At 41.6% G+C, this 22301-nt stretch overlaps 1 protein-coding gene across 6 annotated transcripts in view; it reads left to right on the top strand.

Moving 5' to 3' along the window:
* The window catches only part of LOC111962640 (basic helix-loop-helix ARNT-like protein 1), a 31715-nt gene that overhangs the window by 2291 nt on the left and 7123 nt on the right, over positions 1 to 22301 (top strand). For 3 of the 6 annotated variants that reach the window (XM_023985885.2, XM_023985887.2, XM_023985886.2), the window contains 5 exons: positions 8407 to 8495; positions 20388 to 20445; positions 20593 to 20740; positions 21052 to 21072; positions 21244 to 21279. In XM_023985885.2, the coding sequence (XP_023841653.1) occupies positions 20433 to 20445; positions 20593 to 20740; positions 21052 to 21072; positions 21244 to 21279 (218 nt within the window). In that variant the 5' untranslated portion in view covers positions 8407 to 8495; positions 20388 to 20432. Of the gene's footprint in view, positions 1 to 8406; positions 8496 to 12724; positions 12887 to 20387; positions 20446 to 20592; positions 20741 to 21051; positions 21073 to 21243; positions 21280 to 22301 lie in introns of all 6 variants that reach the window. The other 3 variants (XM_070443199.1, XM_070443198.1, XM_070443200.1) reach the window with 2 other exon arrangements.

Genomic DNA, 22301 nt, shown 5'->3' with positions numbered 1-22301 from the left:
CTCCAGAGTACAGGCATCGGTGTAATGCTCATTCCTTCGACAATAAACGCAAATCCGACCGTCACCCCTGGTGAGACAAAACCGAGACTCGTCAGTGCAGAGCACTTTTTGCCAGTCCTGTCTGTTCTAGCGACGGTAGGTTTGCCTATAGGTGACATTGTTGCCGGTGATGTCTGGTGAGGACCTGCCTTACAACAGGTCTACAAGCCCTCAGTCCAGCCTCTTTCAAATCAAAGTTTATTTGTCACGCATGCCGAACTTACAACTTACAGTGAAATGCTTAATTACAGGCTCTAAACAATAGTGCAAAAAAGGTGTTAGGTGAACAATAGGTAAGTAAAGAAATAAAACAACAGGTAAAAGACAGGCTATATACAGTAGCAAGGCTATAAAAGTAGCGAGGCTACATGCAGACACCGGTTAGTCAGGCTGATTGAGGTAGTATGTACATGTAGGTATGGTTAAAGTGACTAGGCATATATGATGAACAGAGAGTAGCAGTAGCGTAAAAGAGGGGTTGGCGGGTGGCGGGACACAATGCAGATAGCCCGGTTAGCCAATGTGCGGGAGCACTGGTTGGTCGGCCCAATTGAGGTAGTATGTACATGAATGTATATTTAGTGACTATGCATATATGATAAACAGAGAGTAGCAGCATTGTAAAAATAGGGGTTGGGGGGAGGCACACAATGCAAATCCGGGTAGCCATTTGATAACCTGTTCAGGAGTCTAATGGCTTGGGGGTAAAAAAACTGTTGAGAAGCCTTTTTGTCTTAGACTTGGCACTCCGGTAGATTGATGAGGGGGGAAACAATTTGATATATTTTAGAATAAGTAACAAAGTGGAAAAAGTGAAGGGGTCTGAATACTTTCGGAATGCACTGTAGGTAATGGGTTATACACGTCAGATGCAATATTTCCTCTTTCTCAGTGCACATCAAACCAGTGTTTTTATGTCACATTCATTTTCAGTGCATTCATTTATAACCAAGATGGCGTAGCAGTGCAGACGTGGTTTGTCGTCCTCTCGTGTACTTTTGTATTTTTTTGTATATATTTAAATTAATTTTTTATTGAAATATACCTTCCGGTACTCCGCCTCACCCAATGTGACACGGATCCGCTATTCTTTAGACCTTATAGCCAGAACCTCCATCAACAGCTAGCCATCAGAAGCTAATTAGCTACTAGCTATTTAGYCATTGTTAGCCACTGCTAGCGGCCTTTCCTTCTGCACAGACACCAGATTTTTTTTTTTGCCTGGATAATACTTGCCAGCATCGGACTGTTTTCTCCACTACAACGCCGGATTCCTGCTGTAATCCCTGGACCATTACTCCTGATCATTTCAGCTAGCTAGCTGCCACCGAGTGACCCATCCCTGAAGCTAGCCCTGAGCCAGGCCCACCTCCCGGCCTACTCTGTGATCACCCGGCTACTCAGCCGATGCCTCCCGGACTCTACCCCAACACTGCTAGAATCCACCACTCCACCGGATCCTTGCCGTTAGCTCTGGACCTTTGCATTGGATCATTGCTGCTAGCTAGCTGCTACCGAGTGGCTATAGTGGCTAACGCCCCTGCCTCGAAGCTAGCACCAGTTAGCCGCAAGCCAGGTGCAACTCCCGGCTAGCAAACGAAATTACTACAACTACAATTACCTCTTTCGCCATCTGGTCTGGACCATTTGTCGACACGGCACCTGCTGTACCACCACGACTGGTCCGCCAACTTAACTCCATCCGCTGTGCCCTCAACCGGCCTTCGCCGGATGTCGGAGCAGACGCTTTTACTTACCGCGGCCTGCTAACTTTAAACGGTGTGTCTCCCGCGTGCTAGCGTAGTAACGACTACCCTGCGGCTTCCCTGTTCCATCTATTGCTGTTCACTGGACCCTATGATCACTTGGCGACATAGCTGATGCCTGCTGGACTGTTCATTAATCACGGTACTCCATTTTGTTTCTTTTTTTGTTTATCTGTCGGCCCCAACTCAGGCCCTGTGTGTAGTTAACCGACCCTCTRMCCATTCATCGCCATTTTACCTGTTGTTGTTGTCTTACYCGTTGTTGCCTTAACTAGCTCTCTCAATCAACACCTGTGATTGCTTTATGCCTCGCTTTATGTCTTTCTCAAATGTCAATATGCCTTGTACACTGTTGTATAGGATAGTTATTATTGTCTTAGTTTACTGCGGAGCCCCTAGTCCCACTCAACATGCCTCAGATACCCCCTTTGTCCCACCTACCACAAATTTGGTGACCTCACCCAGCATAACTAGCCCGTCCAGAGATGCAACCTCTCTTATCATCACTCGGTGCCTGGGTTTACCTCCACTGTACCTGCACCCCACCATACCCCTGTCTGTACATTATGCCCTGAATCTATTCTACCACGCCCAGAAATCTGCTCCTTTTATTCTCTGTCCCCAACGCACTAGACAACCAGTTTTGATAGCCTTTAGCTGTACCCTTATCCTACTCCTCCTCTGTTTCTCGGGTGATGTAGAGGTTAACCCAGGCCCTGCGTGTCCCCAGGCACTCTCATTTGTTGACTTCTGTAACCAAAACATGCATGAAACCAAGGCTTTTAACATCAGAAGCCTCCTCCCTAAGTTTGTTTTACTCACTGCTTTAGCACACTCCACCAACCCTGATGTCCTTGCCATGTCTGAATCCTGGCTTAGGAAGGCCACCAAAAATGTGGAGATTTYCATACCCAACTACAACATTTTCCGTCAAGATAGAACTGCCAAAGGGGGAGGAGTTAGCCTGCAAAGTTCTGTCATACATTCCAGGTCTATGCCCAAACAGTTCGAGCTTCTAATTTAAAAATGAATCTCTCCAGAAATAAGTCTGTCACTGTTGCCGACTGTTATAGACCCCCCTCAGCTTCCATCTGTGCCCTGGAMACCATATGTGAATTGATTKCCCCCCCCATCTATCTTCAGAGTTCGTTCTGTTAGGTGACCTAAACTGGGATATGCTTAACACCCCGGCAGTCCTACAATCTAAGCTTGATGCCCTCAATCTCACACAAATTATCAAGAAACTCACCAGGTACATCCATAAACATGGGCACCCTCATAGATATTATCCTGACCAACTTGCCCTCCAAACACACCTCTGCTGTTTTCAATCAGGATCTCAGAAATCACTGCCTCATTGCCTGCATCCGCTATGGGTCCGCGGTCAAATGACCACCCCTCATCACTGTCAAACGCTCCCTAAAACACTTCTGCGAGCAGGCCTTTCTAATCGACCTGGCACGGGTATCCTGGAAGGATATTGACCTCGTCCTGTCAGTCGAGGATGCCTGGTTGATCTTTAAAAGTAATTTCCTCACCATCTTAAATAAGCATGCCCCTTTCAAAAAATGTAGAACTAAGAACAGATATAGCCCTTGGTTCACTCCAGACCTGACTGCCCTCGACCAGCACAAAAACATCCTGTGGCGGACTGCACTAGCATCGAATAGTCCCCACGATATGCAACTTTTCAGGGAAGTCAGGAACCAATACACTCAGTCAGTCAGGAAAGCAAAGGCTAGCTTTTTCAAACAGAAATTTGCATCCTGTAGCTCTAACTCCGACGAGTTTTGGGACACTAAAGTCGATGGAGAATAAGAGCACCTCCTCCCAGCTCCCCACTGCACTGAGGCTAGGTAACACTGTCACCACCGATAAATCCACGATAATAGAGAATTTCAATAAGCATTTCTCTACGGCTGGCCATGCTTTCCTCCTGGCTACCCCAACCCCGGCCAACAGTTCCGCACCCCCCGCATCTACTTGCCCAAGCTCAAGGTACTAAACGATATCATAACCGCCATCGATAAGACTACTGTGCAGCCGTCTTCATCGACCTGGCCAAGGCTTTTGACTCTGTCAGTCACCGTATTCTTATCGGCAGACTCAACAGCCTTGGTATCTCAAATGACTGCCTCACCTGGTTCACCAACTACTTCTTAGAGTTCAGTGTGTCAAATCGGAGGGCCTGTTGTCTGGACCTCTGGCAGTCTCTATGGGGGTACCACAGGGTTCAATTCTCGGGCTGACACTTTTCTCTGTGTATATCAACGATGTCGCTCTTGCTGCGGGTGATTCCCTGATCCACCTCTACACAGACGACACCATTCTGTATACAGCTGGCCCTTCTTTGGACACTGTGTTAAACATCTCCAATCCAAAATTAAATCTACAATCGGCTTCCTATTTCGCAACAAAGCCTCCTTCACTCACGCCGCCAAACATACCCTCGTAAAACTGACTATCCTACCGATCCTCGACTTCGGCGATGTCATTTACAAAATAGCTTCCAATTCTCTACTCAGCAAACTGGATGCAGTCTATCACAGTGCCATCCGTTTTGTCACCAAAGCACCTTATACCACCCACCACTGCGACCTGTATGCTCTAGTTGTCTGGCCCTCGCTACATATTCATCGCCAGACCTACTGGCTCCAGGTCATCTAAGTCTTTGCTAGGTAAACCTCTGCCTTATCTCAGCTCACTTGTCACGATAACAACACCCACCCGTAGCACGTGCTCCAGCAGGTTTATCTCACTGGTCATCCCCAAAACCAACACCACTTTGGCCGCCTTTCCTTCCAGTTCTCTGCTGCCAATGACTGAAACGAATTGCAAAAATCGCTGAAGCTGGAGAATTATATTTCCCTCACTAACATTAAACATCAGCTATCTGAGCAGCTTACCGATCGCTGCAGCTGTACATAGCCCATCTGTAAATAGCCCACCCAATCTACCTACCTCATCGCCATATTGTTTTTATTTACTTTTCTGCTCTTTTGCACACCAGTATTTCAACTTGCACATCACCATCTGCTATTTATCGCTCCAGTGTTAATTTGCTAAACTGTAATTACTTCGCTACTATGGCCTATTTATTGCCATACCTCCTCACGCCATTTGCACACACTCTATATTGACTTTCTTTTTTTTCCTATTGTGTTATTGACTGTACCCTTCTTTATTTCATGTGTAACTTTGTGTTGTTGTGTCGCACTGCTTTGCTTTATCTTGGCCAGGTCGCAGTTGTAAATGAGAACTTGTTCTCAACTAGCTTACCTGGTTGAATAAAGGTGAAATAAAAACAAATGTGGACTATGACTGCTAGCTAGTGTACTGTACCTAACCAAACAATGCTGCTTTGTGACAACTTTGGCTGGCAGGTTTTTGACTCCCTAAAGTCTGTTCATTGCCAGTGAGTTGTACTTTGGCAGGGTCCAACATTGTGTCTGAATACCGGTGCTTTATTTGGTAACATGTTACACTCACATGTAACGCTCCAAACAGCCTTTTTGCTTATTGAATATCCTCACAAGTTCCTTGACGTGTTCTTGGCATGATGGATCATTTCTAAGACTTCTGTCATGACTGTTGGTTCTAAATCCATGGGCCATGGAATATAAGCTTTCTATGGAATGGAACTACACYATGTCCTCAGCTGTGCCTGGGAGCCATTCTGTGATTGTATCCTCAGAGACCATGCTTTAATCAAACTAGGCTATCCATTGCCAATGCTGTAAGTAGGCAGCTGCATGCAATAAAGGAGAGAAATTGAGCCGGCGACGCTGACCCAGTTTTTTGCTTTGCGTTGTGTTGATCATGACACAGTGGTTTTCCCATTGCTTTGTCCTACTCCCTCAGAAAACCCTAACAAGAAGTGCTTTTCTTTTTCAGGCCAGGAAGAAATTACTTTCACAAGCCTTTTAAACTACTGTCGAGAGTGACCTCGAAAGGCCTAAAATAGCCATGAATGGCTTGGCTCAATGGAATAAGATGAATGAATAGTATTTTGCATGTATGATCCATTCAATCCAGACTCTAACCCTCCTGATTAATAATAACCTACAGTATATTATGTGACCATTATTTAATGTTCAGCTCAAGACCACTTTAATGTGAAATTGCTTTTATGCTGACATCCTTCAATCTTTTCCACAAGCACATGGAGTAGCCAGCCAGGATCCCCCAGGCCAAGGGGGTCCGGGGTGGCTTGCTCCTCCAGGTTAAGAATTGTTTTGCTGAACAAACTCTATTTTGGTGGCCTCTGGTACATTCAAATGCCTTGATTACAACCGAAATACACAGCAGAATTATTTTACATTTTAGTAGACGCTCTTATCCAGAGCAACTTACAAGTACATCCATTTTCATAATTTTCCCCCCATAATGGTCCCCTTTTGAGAATCGAACCCACAACCCTGGCATTGCAAGCACCATGCTCTACCAACTGAGCCACACTGTATTCAAATATTTAATATTTTATTGAGTTTACCTCCCAGATTGGATTTTTTTTGTGTGCTATTGTGTTTACATCCTAAATGACTGAAAATGTATGAATTAAGTGTATTGTTATTTTGGGGGATATTGTCTAGGCCTATTGCATCAGGACTATTTTCTAAGTAGCAGAACATTTAACCTGTCTTCTCTTGAGATTCAAGTATTTTACTGCAAGATATGAATTGCCACAATTATGTGTTTTCTTCAAATTATATATTTGATTTAAACAGAAAATATAAAATAAATGTAAAGGTAATGTTTAATCAAACAAATTGTGTGATGGGCACTTTTTTCAAATGACAAAATGGGTCTCTAAAATAAACAGAAGAGATGCTCAATTAATTTCTGGATCCATACCTGTTAAGAAAATAGGGCCAACAACATCAGTTAAATTAGTGAAAGAATGTCAACAAGTGTTTGCAACTCTTTGTGAATTGCAGTATGTCATTAATAAAAATAAAAATAAACACTTGTTAAACAACTCACTCACAGATGTCTTCTTAAAGAATCTTGTAAGAGTCTGCAGACTTTGTCAGGCGTCAAGCGTCAAGCCTCAGCTATCTGCAATACAGGTTTGATTGAAGAATGAAGCAGGTGTTAATCATTGGCTTTGCTACACAGAAAGCAGCAGTTGACTATTCCATTGTATTTGAAAATACCATTTAAGTATAATTAGCTTTTAAAACAATTAATTCTGTTTTCTTTTATCATATTTTGGACCAGAGTGAGGCTCACTCCACTAGCCTATCTATTGTTCCTGCAGTGAGGAGGATTATTCATCGGTTTTCATAATTTATCTGCAGATAGTCACCAAAAAGCCTACAAGTATGCAAATTAGGGAGCCAAATTAACTGCTCTCTTACTGATGCGATTTGGATCTGGCAAGTCCGACTGGACTTCATATCGAAAAAATACAAACGAGATCTATAGTTTACTTGTTCTTTAGGCAATACCATGGACATAACTAAGTTGTATGATTTATGAATGTAGTCAGTTCGACACCATTTATAAACTAGTCAAGCTTGCTTTTCATCAATAAAATCAGAGGAAGCCTATGCGCTAGCACTTTGGCTGCATATGAAACGTGAAAGAAAATAAATGATTGTGCCAGAAAACAATAGGCTAAGTGGATTTCGACTCATCGTTACCACATTATATGGGACGTGCAAATTGACCCACATAGACGTTAAAGGAGCATCATGCTTTCTCCTTCTGTGTAAAGAAATTTGACTGCAACYGTAGTGTACACAACACACATTGCTGAACACAAGGGCCGCTATTTTCGAACCCCACTGAGTCGCTGTAATCAATCTTAGCAATGCTAACAAATACATGTAAAATCCCATATAGAATGATAAATGTTAACGAGTACATTGGCTATAGTCTCTGACCTAAACAATTTTCACGACAGATATCCCAGCTCATAAAGTTATAGAATGAACCAAAAAATACTACTCAGTTTGCTGCACGCACAAAACCAATATTAGGCGGCAAGGCTATTGATATGAGGGGATTCTCTGCTATTACAAAACAATGCTTGATTTTGGAAGTAGCTAACTAGCTACTAAATTAGCAAACCAAATGCACAACTGTAGAACTTTTAGCACATTCCATACTGTAACTAGGTCACCTGGCACTTGCTGCAGTACAGTTAGTGACTCACAAGGCTCTGTTCTCTCGTCATTGTCTGCTTGTAAATAAACACCACGTGGCTGGGGACTACTGGTAAGCTTGAAATGACCGGTGAAATGAAGAACATGATCTTTATCTTCTAACGTATTGCACAAGTTGACTGCAGGTATTTACCCAAGCCTAATTCTTATCGTTCATTCTAGTGGGAGAGGGCTCGGCTGACTTTTCTTTTTCTTCTGACTTTCTAATTGTAAATTATTTTTTTTGAAAGTAGTTCATTTAACTGGGATAAAGTACCCGGCTGAAATTAAGTGTGTAACCGGCAGTATAGCTGGCGCTAGTGAAAAACACTGATCCTTGACCTTCCAACATTGGCCTATTGCTTGAGTTTCTGTGAAGTGTAAACTACGTCTAGAATGTTAGGATTTGTGCCATAGTCGGAACACATCTGACAGTCCTCTTCTCTGTACAGGTAGAGCACCTATCCCAGTGTCTCAGAGGAGGAATAGCAGCCAGGCCAACCAACCAGGAGGCGATTCTCTCTCTTCATCTCAAACCAAGGTATGGTATCACTCACTATGGGGTGTCTACCAACTCTGCCCAGAGTGGGTGAAAATGCACTTTGGTGATGAAATTTCACTTCCTTGTGTTTGTAAAATACATTTTCAAATCAAATTTGATTGGTCACATACACATGGTTAGCAGATGTTAATGCGAATGTAGCGAAATGCTTCTAGTTCCGACAGTGCAGTAATATCTAACAAATTCACAACGACTACAATATACACACAAATGTAAAGTGATGAATATGTACATATAATATATGGATGAGCGATGGTCGTACGGCATAGGCAAGATGCAGTAGATGGTATAGAATACCGTATATACAGTCGTGGCCAAAAGTTGAGAATGACACATATTAATTTCCACAAAGTTTGCTGCTTCAGTGTCTTTAGATATTTTTGTCAGATGCTACTATGGAATACTGAAGTATAATTATAAGCATTTCATAAGTGTCAAAGGCTTTTATTGACAATTACATGAAGTTGATGCAAAGAGTCAATATTTGCAGTGTTGACCCTTCTTTTTCAAGACCTCTGCAATCTGCCCTGGCATGCTGTCAATTAACTTCTGGGCCACATCCTGACTGATGGCAGCCCATTCTTGCATAATCAATGCTTGGAGTTTGTCAGAATTTGTGGGTTTTTGTTTGTCCACCCGCCTCTTCAGAATTGACCACAAGTTCTCAATGGGATTAAGGTCTGGGGAGTTTCCTGGCCATGGACCCAAAATATCAATGTTTTGTTCCCCAAGCCACTTAGTTATCACTTTTGCMTTATGGCAAGGTGCTCCGTCATGCTGGAAAAGGCATTGTTCGTCACCAAACTGTTCCTGGATGGTTGGGAGAAGTTGCTCTCGGAGGATGTGTTGGTACCATTCTTTATTCATGGCTGTGTTCTTTGGCAAAATTGTGAGTGAGCCCACTCCCTTGGCTGAGAAGCAACCCTAAACATGAATGGTCTCAGGATGCTTTACTGTTGGCGTGACACAGGACTGATGGTAGCGCTCACCTTGCCTTCTCCGGACAAGCTTTTTTCCGGATGCCCCAAACAATCGGAAAGGGGATTCATCAGAGAAAATGACTACCCCAGTCCTCAGCAGTCCAATCCCTGTACCTTTTGCGGAATATCAGTCTACCCCTGATGTTTTTCCTGGAGAGAAGTGGCTTCTTTTCTTTTCATTCCCTTCTTGACACCAGGCCATCATCCAAAAGTCTTCGCCTCACTGTGTGTGCAGATGCACTCACACCTGCCTGCTGCCATTCCTGATCAAGCTCTGTACTGGTGGTGCCCTGATCCCACAGCTGAATCAAATTTAGGAGACGGTCCTGGCGCTTGCTGGACTTTCTTGGGCGCCCTGAAGTCTTCTTCACAACAATTGAACCGCTCTCCTTGACGATCTTGATGATCCGATAAATGGTTGATTTAGGTGCAATCTTACTGGCAGCAATATCCTTGCCTGTGAAGCCCTTTTTTGTGCAAAGCAATGATGACAGCACGTGTTTCCTTGCAGGTAACCATGGTTGACAGAGGAAGAACAACGATTCCAAGCACCACCCTCCTTTTGAAGCTTCCAGTCTGTTATTCGAACTCAATCAGCATGACAGAGTGATCTCCAGCCTTGTCCTCGTCAACACTCACACCTGTGTTAACAAGAGAATCACTGACATGATATCAGCTGGTCCTTTTGTTGTATGGCTGAAATGCAGTGGAAATGTTTTTTGGGGATTCAGTTCATTTGTATGGCAAAGAGGGACTTTGCTATTAATTGCAATTCATCGGATCACTCTTCATAACATTCTGAAGTATATGCAAATTGCCATCATACAAACTGAGGCAGCAGACTTTGAAAATTAACATTTGTGTCATTCTCAAAATTTTGGGCCACGACTGTACATATGAGATGAGTTATGTAGACATTCTTAAAGTGGCGATTTAATAAAGATAACTTTTAAAGTGGTCAGAGATTTGAGTCTGTATGTTGGCAGCAGCCACTCTGTTAGTGAGGTAGAAGCTGTCTTTGGGTCCCAGCTTTGATGCACCTGTACTGTACTGTACTGACCTCTCCTTTTGGATGATAGCGGGGTGAAAAGGCAGTGGCTCGGGTGGTTGTTGTCCTTGATGATCTTTTTGGCTTTCCTGTGACATCGGGTGCTTTAGGTGTCCTGGAGGACCTAGACAAATATTATTATTCATGTTCTGAATCATTCAGTGCAGTCTCTCTAACATTTCATTAACAGTACATTATATCCAGATTTTTGTAACCTAATACGTCTGATAATAAGCATCGAGGCCCGTTGACAGAGCGGTGCAGCTTTCTCGCCGCAACCTTTTTAGGGTTTGTTGTGGTGGTCCTCTTCAAAGTTGTTTCCGAGGTTCGCAAAATTCGCATGACACAAGCTGAATTAAATGTAAAGTGCTCCGTTGACATTTCAGAGAGAGGCTTGTTTTTGTGAGAAATCTTTGAAAAATAACATTTTGCATTAATATGAAAAGTAGGAGTCTTTTTGAATTAAAAATAAAACACTGAAATATCACATTTACATCAGTATTCAGACCCTTTACTGAGTACTTTTGTTGAAGCACCTTTGGGAGCAATTACARCCTCGCGTCTTCTTGGGTATGACTCTACAAGCTTGGCACACCTGCATTTGGGGAGTTTCTCCCATTCTTCTCTGTAGATCCTTTCAAGCTCTGTCAGGTTGACTGGGGAGCGTTGCTGCACAGCTATTTTCAGGTCTCTCCAGAGATGTTCGATCTGGTTCAAGGCCGGGCTTTGGCTGGGCCACTCAAGGACATTCAGAAACATTGTCCTGAAGCCACTCATGCGTTGTCTTGGCTGTGTGCTTAGGGTCGTTGTCCTGTTGGAAGGTGAACCTTCGCCCCAGAGGTCCTGAGCGCTCTAGAGCAGGTTTTCATCAAGGATCTCTCTGTACTTTGCTCCGTTCATCTTTGCCTCGATCCTGACTAGTCTCTGCTGCTGAAAAACATCTCCACAGCATGATGCTGCCACCACCATGCTTCACCATAGGGATGGTGCCAGGTTTCCTCCAGATGTGACACTTGGCATTCAGGCCAAAGAGTTCAATCTTCATCAGACCAGAGAATCTTTTTTTCCCTGGTCTGAGAGTCATTAGGTGCCTTTTGGCAAACTCCAAGTGGGCTACCCTGTGCCTTTTACTGAGCAGTGGCTTCTGTCTGGCCACTCCACCATTCAGGCCTTTATGGTAGAGTGCTGTAGAGATGGTTGTCCTTCTGGAAGGTTCTCCCATCTCCACAGAGGAATGCTAGAGCTCTGTCAGAGTGACCATCGGGTTCTTGGTCACCTCCCTGACCACAGCCCTTCTCCGATTGCTCAGTTTGGCGGCCAGCTCTAGGAAGAGTGTTGGTGGTTCCAAACTTCTTCCATTTAAGCATGATGGAGGCCACTGTGTTCTTGGGGACCTTCAATGCATTGGACATACTTTTTACACACACACACACACACACACACACACACACACAGAGAAGTCAGTTCAGACCGATCCAGCTCAGAGAGGCCCAGCTCATGAGCTCCATCAGCAGCAGATTTTAATTTAAAATGGAAAATTAATGTGTTTCCTGGGGCTGACCCCATTTAGTTGATTGTTTTGTTGATAGGCTGTTGGTTGAGTAGCACAGAAAAAGACAAGTACAATACACCTGTCTGATTCACGCTGAGTGGACTGATCCATTGTGGAGGCTGTGGGGATGGCAGAGTCCATCAGTCTAAAACATGCTACTGAAATTGTATATGATTATATTGTGTAAGAACAATGGTGCAACTAGGGTTGCACATTTTGGGGAATATTCATAGGTGGAAACTTTCCGTGGAAATTTAAAGGGAATATATGGGATTTATCTGAAATATATGCAAATGTAATATTAATACCATTTAAATGTAGATGTTTTTGCATTGGATATATTTACAAAATCATATGGAGACAGAAACATAAACCTTATACCATATCAAAGGTAGACATAATTGCAAATGATTAAATCCTTCCAATAGAAATAAAAAAAACAATTTAGTTACGAATTGAACTTTAATTAAATGAGTTGACTCTTCACATGGGAGGATTTCACTGAACAACAAAAGAAAGAGAATATTGAATGATCCCCAGTGATCCATCGCATCTCCCATAAACGTTTTCAAATTACATCTGTGAAATGATAGTCTAGAAACTAAAGCTTTGGTTGTCTTTCTCTCAGGCTTCCATGTCTTCTCCCTGGACCTCCTCAATGGCCTCCTCTTGAACATCAGACTCTGAGGCCTCATCTTCACTGTCACTTTCCAACCTTGTTGAGGATGGCTCGTTGTCGGGCTCAACAAGCTTTTCAACTCTTATTTTGGTCAGCCTGTTGCGTGCTTTGGTATGTGTTCCCAAACAAGGACCAGTGGAGCTCTGAGGTGGCTGATGTTGGTGGGATTTGAGGATGATGGAGGCAACAGGGGAAAGAGCCTCAGATCCACAAAGTCCCTTCCACCAGGTGGCTGATGAGATATGTTGGCACGACTGCCATATTGCATCTCCATCCCAAAGCCCTTGCTTGGAAGTGTACTTCGCCAGACTGCCAAGAACCTTGCCGTCATCCAGGCCAAGGTGGGGAGACTCTGCAGTGACAACACCATAGTTGATCATTGTTGATCTCTGCACCAGACAGGATGCTCTTGCCAGTATACTTGAGGTCCAACGTACGCTGCGGCATGTATGTGCTTCAGGCAGAAGTCTTTGCGCTTTTTGATGTATTTCAGAACTGCAGTTCCCTCTGCTTGGAGCAAAAGTKAAGTGGGAATGGCAGTACGGATTTCTTCTCTTACATATGCAAGCAGAGTCTGAACATCAGACAGGATGGCATTGTCTYCCTCAATCTGTGCAATGGCTACTGCTATAGGTTTCAGGCTGTTTACCAGTCTCTCCCAAAATACATCATCCAGGAGGATCCTCTTGACGAGGCTGTCCATGTCGGCAGACTGTGATATGGCCATTTCTTGGAGAGACTCCTTCCCCTCCAGGAGACTGTCAAACATGATGACAACACCACCCCAACGRGTGTTGCTGGGCAGCTTCAATGTGGTGCTCTTATTCTTCTCACTTTGCTTGGTGAGGTAGATTGCTGCTATAACTTGATGACCCTTCACATACCTAACCATTTCCTTGGCTCTCTTGTAGAGTGTATCCATTGTTTTCAGTGCCATGATGTCCTTGAGGAGCAGATTCAATGCATGAGCAGCACAGCCAATGGGTGTGATGTGAGGGTAGGACTCCTCCACTTTAGACCAAGAAGCCTTCATGTTCGCAGCGTTGTCTGTCACCAGTGCAAATACCTTCTGTGGTCCAAGGTCACTGATGACTGCCTTCAGCTCATCTGCAATGTAGAGACCAGTGTGTCTGTTGTCCCTTGTGTCTGTGCTCTTGTAGAATACTGGTTGAGGAGTGGAGATGATATAGTTAATTATTCCTTGCCCACGAACGTTCGACCACCCATCAGAGTTGATTGCAATACAGTCTGCTTTCTCTATAATTTGCTTGACCTTCACTTGAACTCTGTTGAACTCTGCATCCAGCAAATTAGTAGATAAAGTATGTCTGGTTGGAGGGGTGTATGCTGGGTGAAGAACATTCAGAAACCTTGTCCAATACTTGGAAGCATCAGAGATGAACCAGCTGCATACACAGCTCGAGCAAGACATTCATCAGCATTTCTCTGACTACGTTCCTCCATTGAGTCAAAAAAACTTCTGATTCTAGGAGGACCTTGAGCTGTTCCTATCGATAAGGTGTCTGATTAATAATTTTCACCTCGAATAGAAGTAGAGGGACTTTTGTCAGAGGTTGCTTGTTGTGAGTGCTGAGGGAACGTTATGCACTTGGCCAGATAATTCTGCATCTTTGTTGCATTCTTCACATGATTTGGCACAGTATTTGCAAATGTACACAGCTTTTCCTTCTATAGTAGCTGCAGTTATATGTCCCCACACATCAGATAGTGACTGTGGCATTTTCCTGTAATGATTAGGAAAAAATGAGTTTAAAAAAACAAATACAATTCCATGTACAGATAAATAGTTAAGCAGTTAGATTAAACAACTCCTTTTGTAAGATAAATGTTTTAAAATGAAACATGTATGGGAACAGGTGAATTAACACTCCTCAGTTAGCAGGCTCAAGCAAGCTAAAACAAACTAGCAGAAATTGTTAACAAGTGTATAAATGATTTAAACACACTGCTGTAGGCTACTATTTACTAGTTAACAAAAAATAATGTAAGTCATATAAAATATATTCACCCCACCCAGTATTGTAATCAAAACTTACCAGAAAACATGTAGTCCTTGGTTCACACAGTGTAGTAGTGTGGGCTCAATAGCATCTCATTAGTGTGCAAGATCTTGAGAATCAGCTGTACATGTGATGGAAGAGTGCACTGCGCATGTAATGGAAAAATGCACTGTGCATGCAGAGGGTTGCAATTCCATTGAATTGGGGATAGTTTAAACAAAGTATGCCACAAGACCTAGAATTGCCTTATGTGTATCCCACAAAAAAGGTTCACTGTTATAAGCTAACTTTTTTTTWATGAATTTAATCAAAATTCCCGGGCTTAACTTCCCATTGAAAATTTCCGGAAAAATTCTGGAAATGTACCGGAAAGTTTCCGACCCTTTGCAACCCTAAATACTTCTATAGGCTACTGTATCTATCATTAGTTCATGTCATTACACAGCATACGAGTCATTCATGATTTGAAATGCAATTTAAGCATTTTAGTTTTAAAATAACAAAGCGACCAGTTTAAACAATAAATAGCCCTAAATCGTTCTATTTCGGAAAATTGCATTAATGAATGAATGCGACTGTTTTTAGTCTTTGCTGTAATAAAGGCTTTACAAAAAAATAAGAAGTTACAACAGACTCTCTGGTAAAAATTATATTGTAAAAAATGTACATACACATTATAAATAATAGAACCTGTTTGGCACACACAATATGCACGCAGCGCTTGCTCCTTTTTCTTGATCTTCAGTTTTTTCCACTAGTCAAATTTATTCCACGCATCTGACTTCACCTTTACCTCCTGAGCAACCAGTAAACATTTCTCCATTTCGAGTTTATTTGTCACATCCTCTGCATCCATTTTGCTGTCACATGTTTTACGTGTTCAGAGTTTTGTTATAACCAATTTATTGATTTGATTATGATATGCTATTGGCCTAGGTCCTATTGGCCTCTTGCATGCAATGTGTTCAGGTGTCACATAAAGAGCGCAAGGGTAGGGTTGAGGGAATAAGGCATTTTTTTTACTAAACAAATTAGGGATTTCAGTAACAACTTTTCAGTCAAATGGCWGAAATTGTGTTTTGTTTTTTAATGTATTTGCACCAAAGAAAACAAGTGATAAACAGCAATATAGATACAAGTAAAAAAACAACAACTGTTAAAACAAATAACACAACCTACTAATTATAAATGTATGAATTCATTTATCAGTAATCACACAAAAAAAACTGAGAGAGTTAGGCTATATGGAGGAGATTACTGAATAGTTTGGTTCATCAGGCTGAGCCCCAGTTTTCACTTGAAGTTATTGAGGGATGATGATGATGATGATTTGGCAATGTGAAGATAAGAATTCCAGAGTATGGTACCTCTGTATCTGATAGAGAATTCTCTATTTGAGGTTCGGCAGTGGGGAGGGTGAGGGTTATTGCAGTGTCTTGTATTATATAAATAGATTTCAGAATTAATCTGGAAGAATCCATTGAAGGGTTTAGGTAAACTGTCTGGGATGTATTTGTAGTTCAAAGTGCATAATTGGTGTACGTTAATGTCGGAAATAGACAAGATATTGAGTTTCTTAACTTTTACTTGGTACTCATCCCGGATCCGGGAGCACCCTCAGCAGTAAAAAAGCTGACTAGCATAGCCTAGCATAGCGCCACAAGTAAATACTAGCATCTAAATATCATGAAATCACAAGTCCAAGACACCAGATGAAAGATACACATCTTGTGAATCCAGCCATCATTTCTGATTTTTAAAATGTTTTACAGGGAAGACACAATGTATTTCTATTAGCTAACCACGATAGCAAAAGACTCAACTTTTTTTTCCCACCATTTTTTTACTGCATAGGTAGCTATCACAAATTCGACCAAATAAAGATATAAATAGTCACTAACCAAGAAACAACTTCATCAGATGACAGTCTGATAACATATTTATTTGTATAGCATATGTTTTTTCGAAAATGGTGCATATTTCAGTTATAATCATAGTTTTTACATTGCAGCCACCATCACACTCTCACCAAAGCAACTAGAATAACTACATAGAGCAACGTGAATTAACTAATACTCATCATAAAACATTTATGAAAAATACACAGTGTACAGCAAATGAAAGACAAAGATCTTGTGAATCCAGCCAATATTTCAGATTTTAAGTGTTTTACAGCGAAACACAATATAGGCATTATATTAGCTTACTACAATAGCCTACCACACAGCCGCATTGATTCAAGCCAACAGTAGCGATAAAGAATAAACCAGCAAAAGATATAAAAATTATTCACTAACCTTCTCAAACTTCTTCAGATGACAGTCTATAACATCAAATTAACAGACATACATATATGGTTTGTTCGAAAATGTGCATATTTAGCGCAAATCGTTGGTTATTAACAATATGAATAGTAGCAAAATGTCGGGAGAAATCCTTGGGAGAGGCACTAATCTATCAATAACTAATCATAACTTGACTCAAACCTACAGGTTGGACAGCAATGAAAGAACATTGTTCTTAATGCAACCGCTGTTGTTTAGATTTTTAAAAGTAACGTTACTTACGACATACGCGTGCGTTAAAAGCGGAAACCGCACCGAAATTAATGGCGAAATAGTAGTTTAACATTTTTCAACAGAACAACGAATTAACATCATAAATAGTTCTTACTATTTGAATGAGCTTCCATCAGAATCTTGTGCAAGTTGTCCTTTGTCCAGAATAATCGTTGCTTCGGTTGTAGATTGTCGTCTTCAACTTTGGAATTAGCAGCAAAAAACATTAGCCATGTGGCGAAGACGTGTCCAACTCATCATAACGCAGCACAAATAAAATACAGAAAATTGCAATATACTGATATAAACTGATATAACTCGGTTTAAAAAACTACATTATGATGTTTTTAACACCTATATCGAATAAAATCAGAGCCGGATATATCTACGCCTATAACGAGAGCTTTTCAGAATGCAATCCTGAGGTCTGTCTTGCGTCCATGACGAACGTTGAAAAGACTGCACACCCGGTTCCAAGAGCTTTTGTACGGCCTCAGATCTACCTAGACACCCCATCCAATTCTCACTGCTTACTGACATCTAGGGGAAGGCGTATGCAGTGCATGTCGACCCATAGATTACATGCAAATTAATAAACTGACCCTGGAACAGAGTGCCCGATTTCAGATTTCTCACTTCCTGCCAGGAAGTTTGCTGCAAAATGAGTTCTGTTTTACTCACAGATATAATTCAAACGGTTTTAGAAACTAGAGAGTGTTTTCTATCCAATAGTAATAATAATATGCATATTGTACGAACAAGAATTGAGTACGAGGCAGTTTAATTTGGGAACGTTTTTTTACAAAGTCGAAATGGCGCCCCCCTATTGAGAAAAGGCTAAACAAAGGTGCAAATGGAGATAGGTAATATGAGGAGTTGGCTAGTCTTGCAAATGTATTTTGTATTTTGGGTATATTAAGCTATAGTATAGAGTTAGGAAGTAAGCCTGATGAACCAAACCACTAATCTTTCTGATAATACCAACCGATTTAATATCACTTTGCTGCAGACAAAACATGTTTTTTTTCAGGATAACTTTTCATYAATTAGAACTCTGAGGAATCTGGTGGATGTGACTTGTTCCATTTCATTCCAACCAATTGACTTTTGCTTTTTTTAGTGAATACAATAAAGTAGGATAATATATGATTTTTTTTACATTTTAAAGATATCTGGAACCATTCAGAAAATTTGGCCATGCCTGAGATGGCTTCATTAATTAGTGAATGAAAATTATTGTGTGATAAAATTTAATTGGTATCATCAGCAAAGAGAATGGGAAAACACAGCAGCAAGGTCATTGATATAGATTAGGAATAACAAAGGTCCTATTATCCAACCCTGTGGCACGCCCACAGGATATCTTGACCCTGGTGGTTGCACAGCCGTTTGCATTAACAAATTGATTGGTGGAAAGAACAGATGACTCGGCCCTAGTGTTTATGCAACAAATGTTTATGCAACAAATGTTAGTGCATCAATTCGTTCTCTAATCAAACCGAATTGCCGAGTCGTTTCAAACTAAAACGTATTGGAGCCCATGTATCCAGATGCGTATCGAATTGTCTTGCAAGGGAAAGATGCACATCCCTAATGAAAAGCGTATACTGAAATATGAAAATACTACGTCTCAATTGAAAGCTATCTTACCTCTGTTTAATGTCCTGGGGATTCGAAAAGAAAGATGACGAGTCCAAATGGGAATGAGCCTGTCGGGTAGCCTTCATTCTCGCACAGCGTCCAGCCTAGCTAACACAATGCTGTGCATTTTTCCTTATCTTTTACCACTCTTTTCCTCTGGACTCCATTGATTTAGTCACCCTAATTTTGGCCATCCTACAAGGGTAAAAATTCCAGTTACTTTTGAAAGGATTATGATAGACATGAAGTTTGGACCATTGGTTTTCTTTGAGGATTAGCTATCTACACATTTAACACTATTTTACCCATTGGTCAAAAGATGTGTTTTTGATTGGACACCCTACTCAATATAAGAGGCTTGGAACTCACTGCCCAACAAGACTCATTCTTACTTAGATAACCTGACTGACAGGGATGAGAAGATTGCACACTGTCCTTAAGATACACTTGAACTTGACATGAGGCAGCCTAGTATGTATATAGGTAGGCTAATAGACGGATTGGTTGTTTTAGCAACAAAACCGATGCGTGCGCAGCTGTGGCAAAACAGACAGGGTTGGCTTAGATTTTTCACAACATGTAAACTATATTTAATATCCAATGTTGATTGAAACATAAATACGTTTGCATAATAAGCATTTGTTGTCTCTCAAATATGTCATTAGTTTGTTAGCTAGCTAGTGAATATTTGCCATATTAGCATTGACATGAAATCAGTCAAAACACCTCAAAACAAGACATGGTATCAAGAACAAGATGAAATTAGCTGAATCGAGTCACTTGCAATACCCCACATAGAGGTTTCTTGTCATTGTTGGTAGCTACTTGGCGATCCAGAATCACAACTCATAGACTTCTGCCTCATTGATGCGTGCACAGCATTTTCGTGACGTTGTCATTAAACCCATCTATAACCCTGGCCTGTGGCTGGGCTTCTGTCTGCTCTTTACTGACTTAGCACTTTGATGGTAGAGTTGCGTAAGTGCCACTGATGTATTGAAAAATGCCAGTTGGGCGAGGTATGGTATGATGTGCATTTGACGCAGTATGACCCATTTTTAAGGCCCCTGTTTGATAATGAGGCGACACTGCATTTTTTTGATGCAGTGAGACAATTGTCCTTCCTGTCCATTCCTATTCCTTCAAGATCAATTAGTAATCCAGACATGTCCGAAATGGCATGTTTTCCCTGAGGTATCCTGGCAACCAGTCTAGTCTCTAGCAGACCCCATAATCATGTGGGTGGGGCAAGTGCACAGTGTGAAATTCCCACTCTGTCATGATTCTCACAAGGAGAACAAACTTGACTTAATTGTGTTTTTGTGAAGAAATTAAATGTCCAAAGATTCAGTGTTCTGATTTTAAATGAACGTAATACATTTTCCCCTCCAGAGCAGAGCAATTGCAAATGGATGGAAGGAAATTCCAGAAGCTGTAATGAACATTTGTGGTGAGTAAGACTCATTTTGTGCCTTGCTTTCTCAGGAATTTTTCCTGAATACATTTGAATGATCCTTTCTCCAAATAGGTCAAAGTACAAAGTAAACTGTACAGCTTGAGATTTACAGTCTAGCTCTAATTCATGTTTCTGTTTCAGATTATCTAATGGCAGACCAAAGAATGGACATTACCTCTACGATGAATGAGTTCATGTCCCCCAGCTCCACCGAGCTGATCAGCAGCTCCATCAACACCCAAGGCATGGACTACACCCGCAAGAGGAAGGGCAGCACCTCCGACTACCAGTAAGCACCTACCGTAACCATCGTCAAATCATTGTGGCCTTGCACTCAGTCACCTTAGTCTCCCACCAGTCAGTGCTGAAGATGATGGGTTCACTGAGTTCTACATTGAAGATGTAGTAATTAAYGCTCCGACTTTGCTAGCCATAGATAGTTATGGGGAAATTTGCACATCCATTAATAACCTTTAAAAAAATGGTATTGTGCTATATTGACTCATTTGTAAGTCTACACAGTAATTTTCCTGCCATCTGTTACTGATCCACAGTCATCTGACAACAGAATGATTTATGCGTTATTTTGTTTCTTTACAGAATTGATGGATTTTCTTTCGAGTAAGTATGAAACAGTGTCTAATATTTTACCTTTGTCTGTTAGGCTTACCTTCTTTTTTTGAGGGGGGACACTGAATAGTGTAGTGCAAATGGATAGTAGGAAACTGTTAAACATTATTCGTAATCTAATGTGGTTCAGTAAAACTAATGGCATCTGATTATCTTCCACAGCGAGAGCAGTATGGATACAGACAAGGATAAGCTTAGGTAAGAGTTTTGGCAGCAAAAAGCATGAATTACAGTATAAAGAAAAGCTTAGTTTTGCCATGTTATTGGTTATAAATTGTACAGGGGAGACAGATGTTGGGTTAAGATAGTGGTTTCACTGCAAAATTGAGTAGGTGTTAAATCTATTTTCATAAGATTTGCATGGTGAGACAATGGTAACATTGTGGAGGGTTATATACACTGTGTACAAAACATTAGAAACACCTTCCTAATATTGAGTTGCATCTCCTTTTACTCTCAGAACAGCCTCAGTTTGTCGGGTCAGGGACTCTACAAGGTTTTTAAATGTTTATTTAACTAGGCAAGTCAGTTAAGAACAAATTCTTATTTTACCCCGGTCAAACCCTCCCTTAACCCAGATGATGCTGGGCCAATTGTGCGCCACCCTTTGGGACTCCCGATCACGGCCGGTTGTCATACAGCCTGGGATCGAACCAGGGTCTGTTGTGAAGCCTCTAGCACTGAGATGCAGTGCCTTAGACAGCTGCGCCACTCGAGAGAGGTGTCAAGCGTTCCACAGGGATGCTGGCCCATGTTGACTCCAATGCTTCCCACAGTTGTCTTTGGCTGGATGTCCTTTGGGTGGTGGACCATTCTTGATACACACAGGAAACTGTTGAGCATGAAAAACCCAGCAGCTTTGCAGTCCTTGACACACTCAAACCGGTGCACTTTGTACCTACTACCATACTGTACCCTGTTCAAAGGCACTTAAATCTTTTGTCTGGCCCATTCCCCTTCTGAATGGCACACACACAATCCATGTGTCAATTGTCTCGAGGCTTAAAAATCCTTCTTTAACCTGTCTCCTCCCCTTCATCTACACTGATTTGAAGTGGATTTAACAAGTGACATCAATAAGGGATCATAGCTTTCACCTGGTCATTATGTCATGGAAAAAGCAGGTGTTCCTAATGTTTTGTACAATCCACTCAGTGTATGTACCATTACATAACCTGTGTGGAACAGTGGCGAAGTGAAACGTTTTCTACTAAAACGTC

Source organism: Salvelinus sp. IW2-2015, linkage group LG4q.1:29 (genome assembly GCF_002910315.2).
Source record: "Salvelinus sp. IW2-2015 linkage group LG4q.1:29, ASM291031v2, whole genome shotgun sequence".
Classification (NCBI taxonomy): domain Eukaryota; kingdom Metazoa; phylum Chordata; class Actinopteri; order Salmoniformes; family Salmonidae; genus Salvelinus; species Salvelinus sp. IW2-2015.
This window is presented reverse-complemented; position numbering and strand designations above follow the sequence as displayed.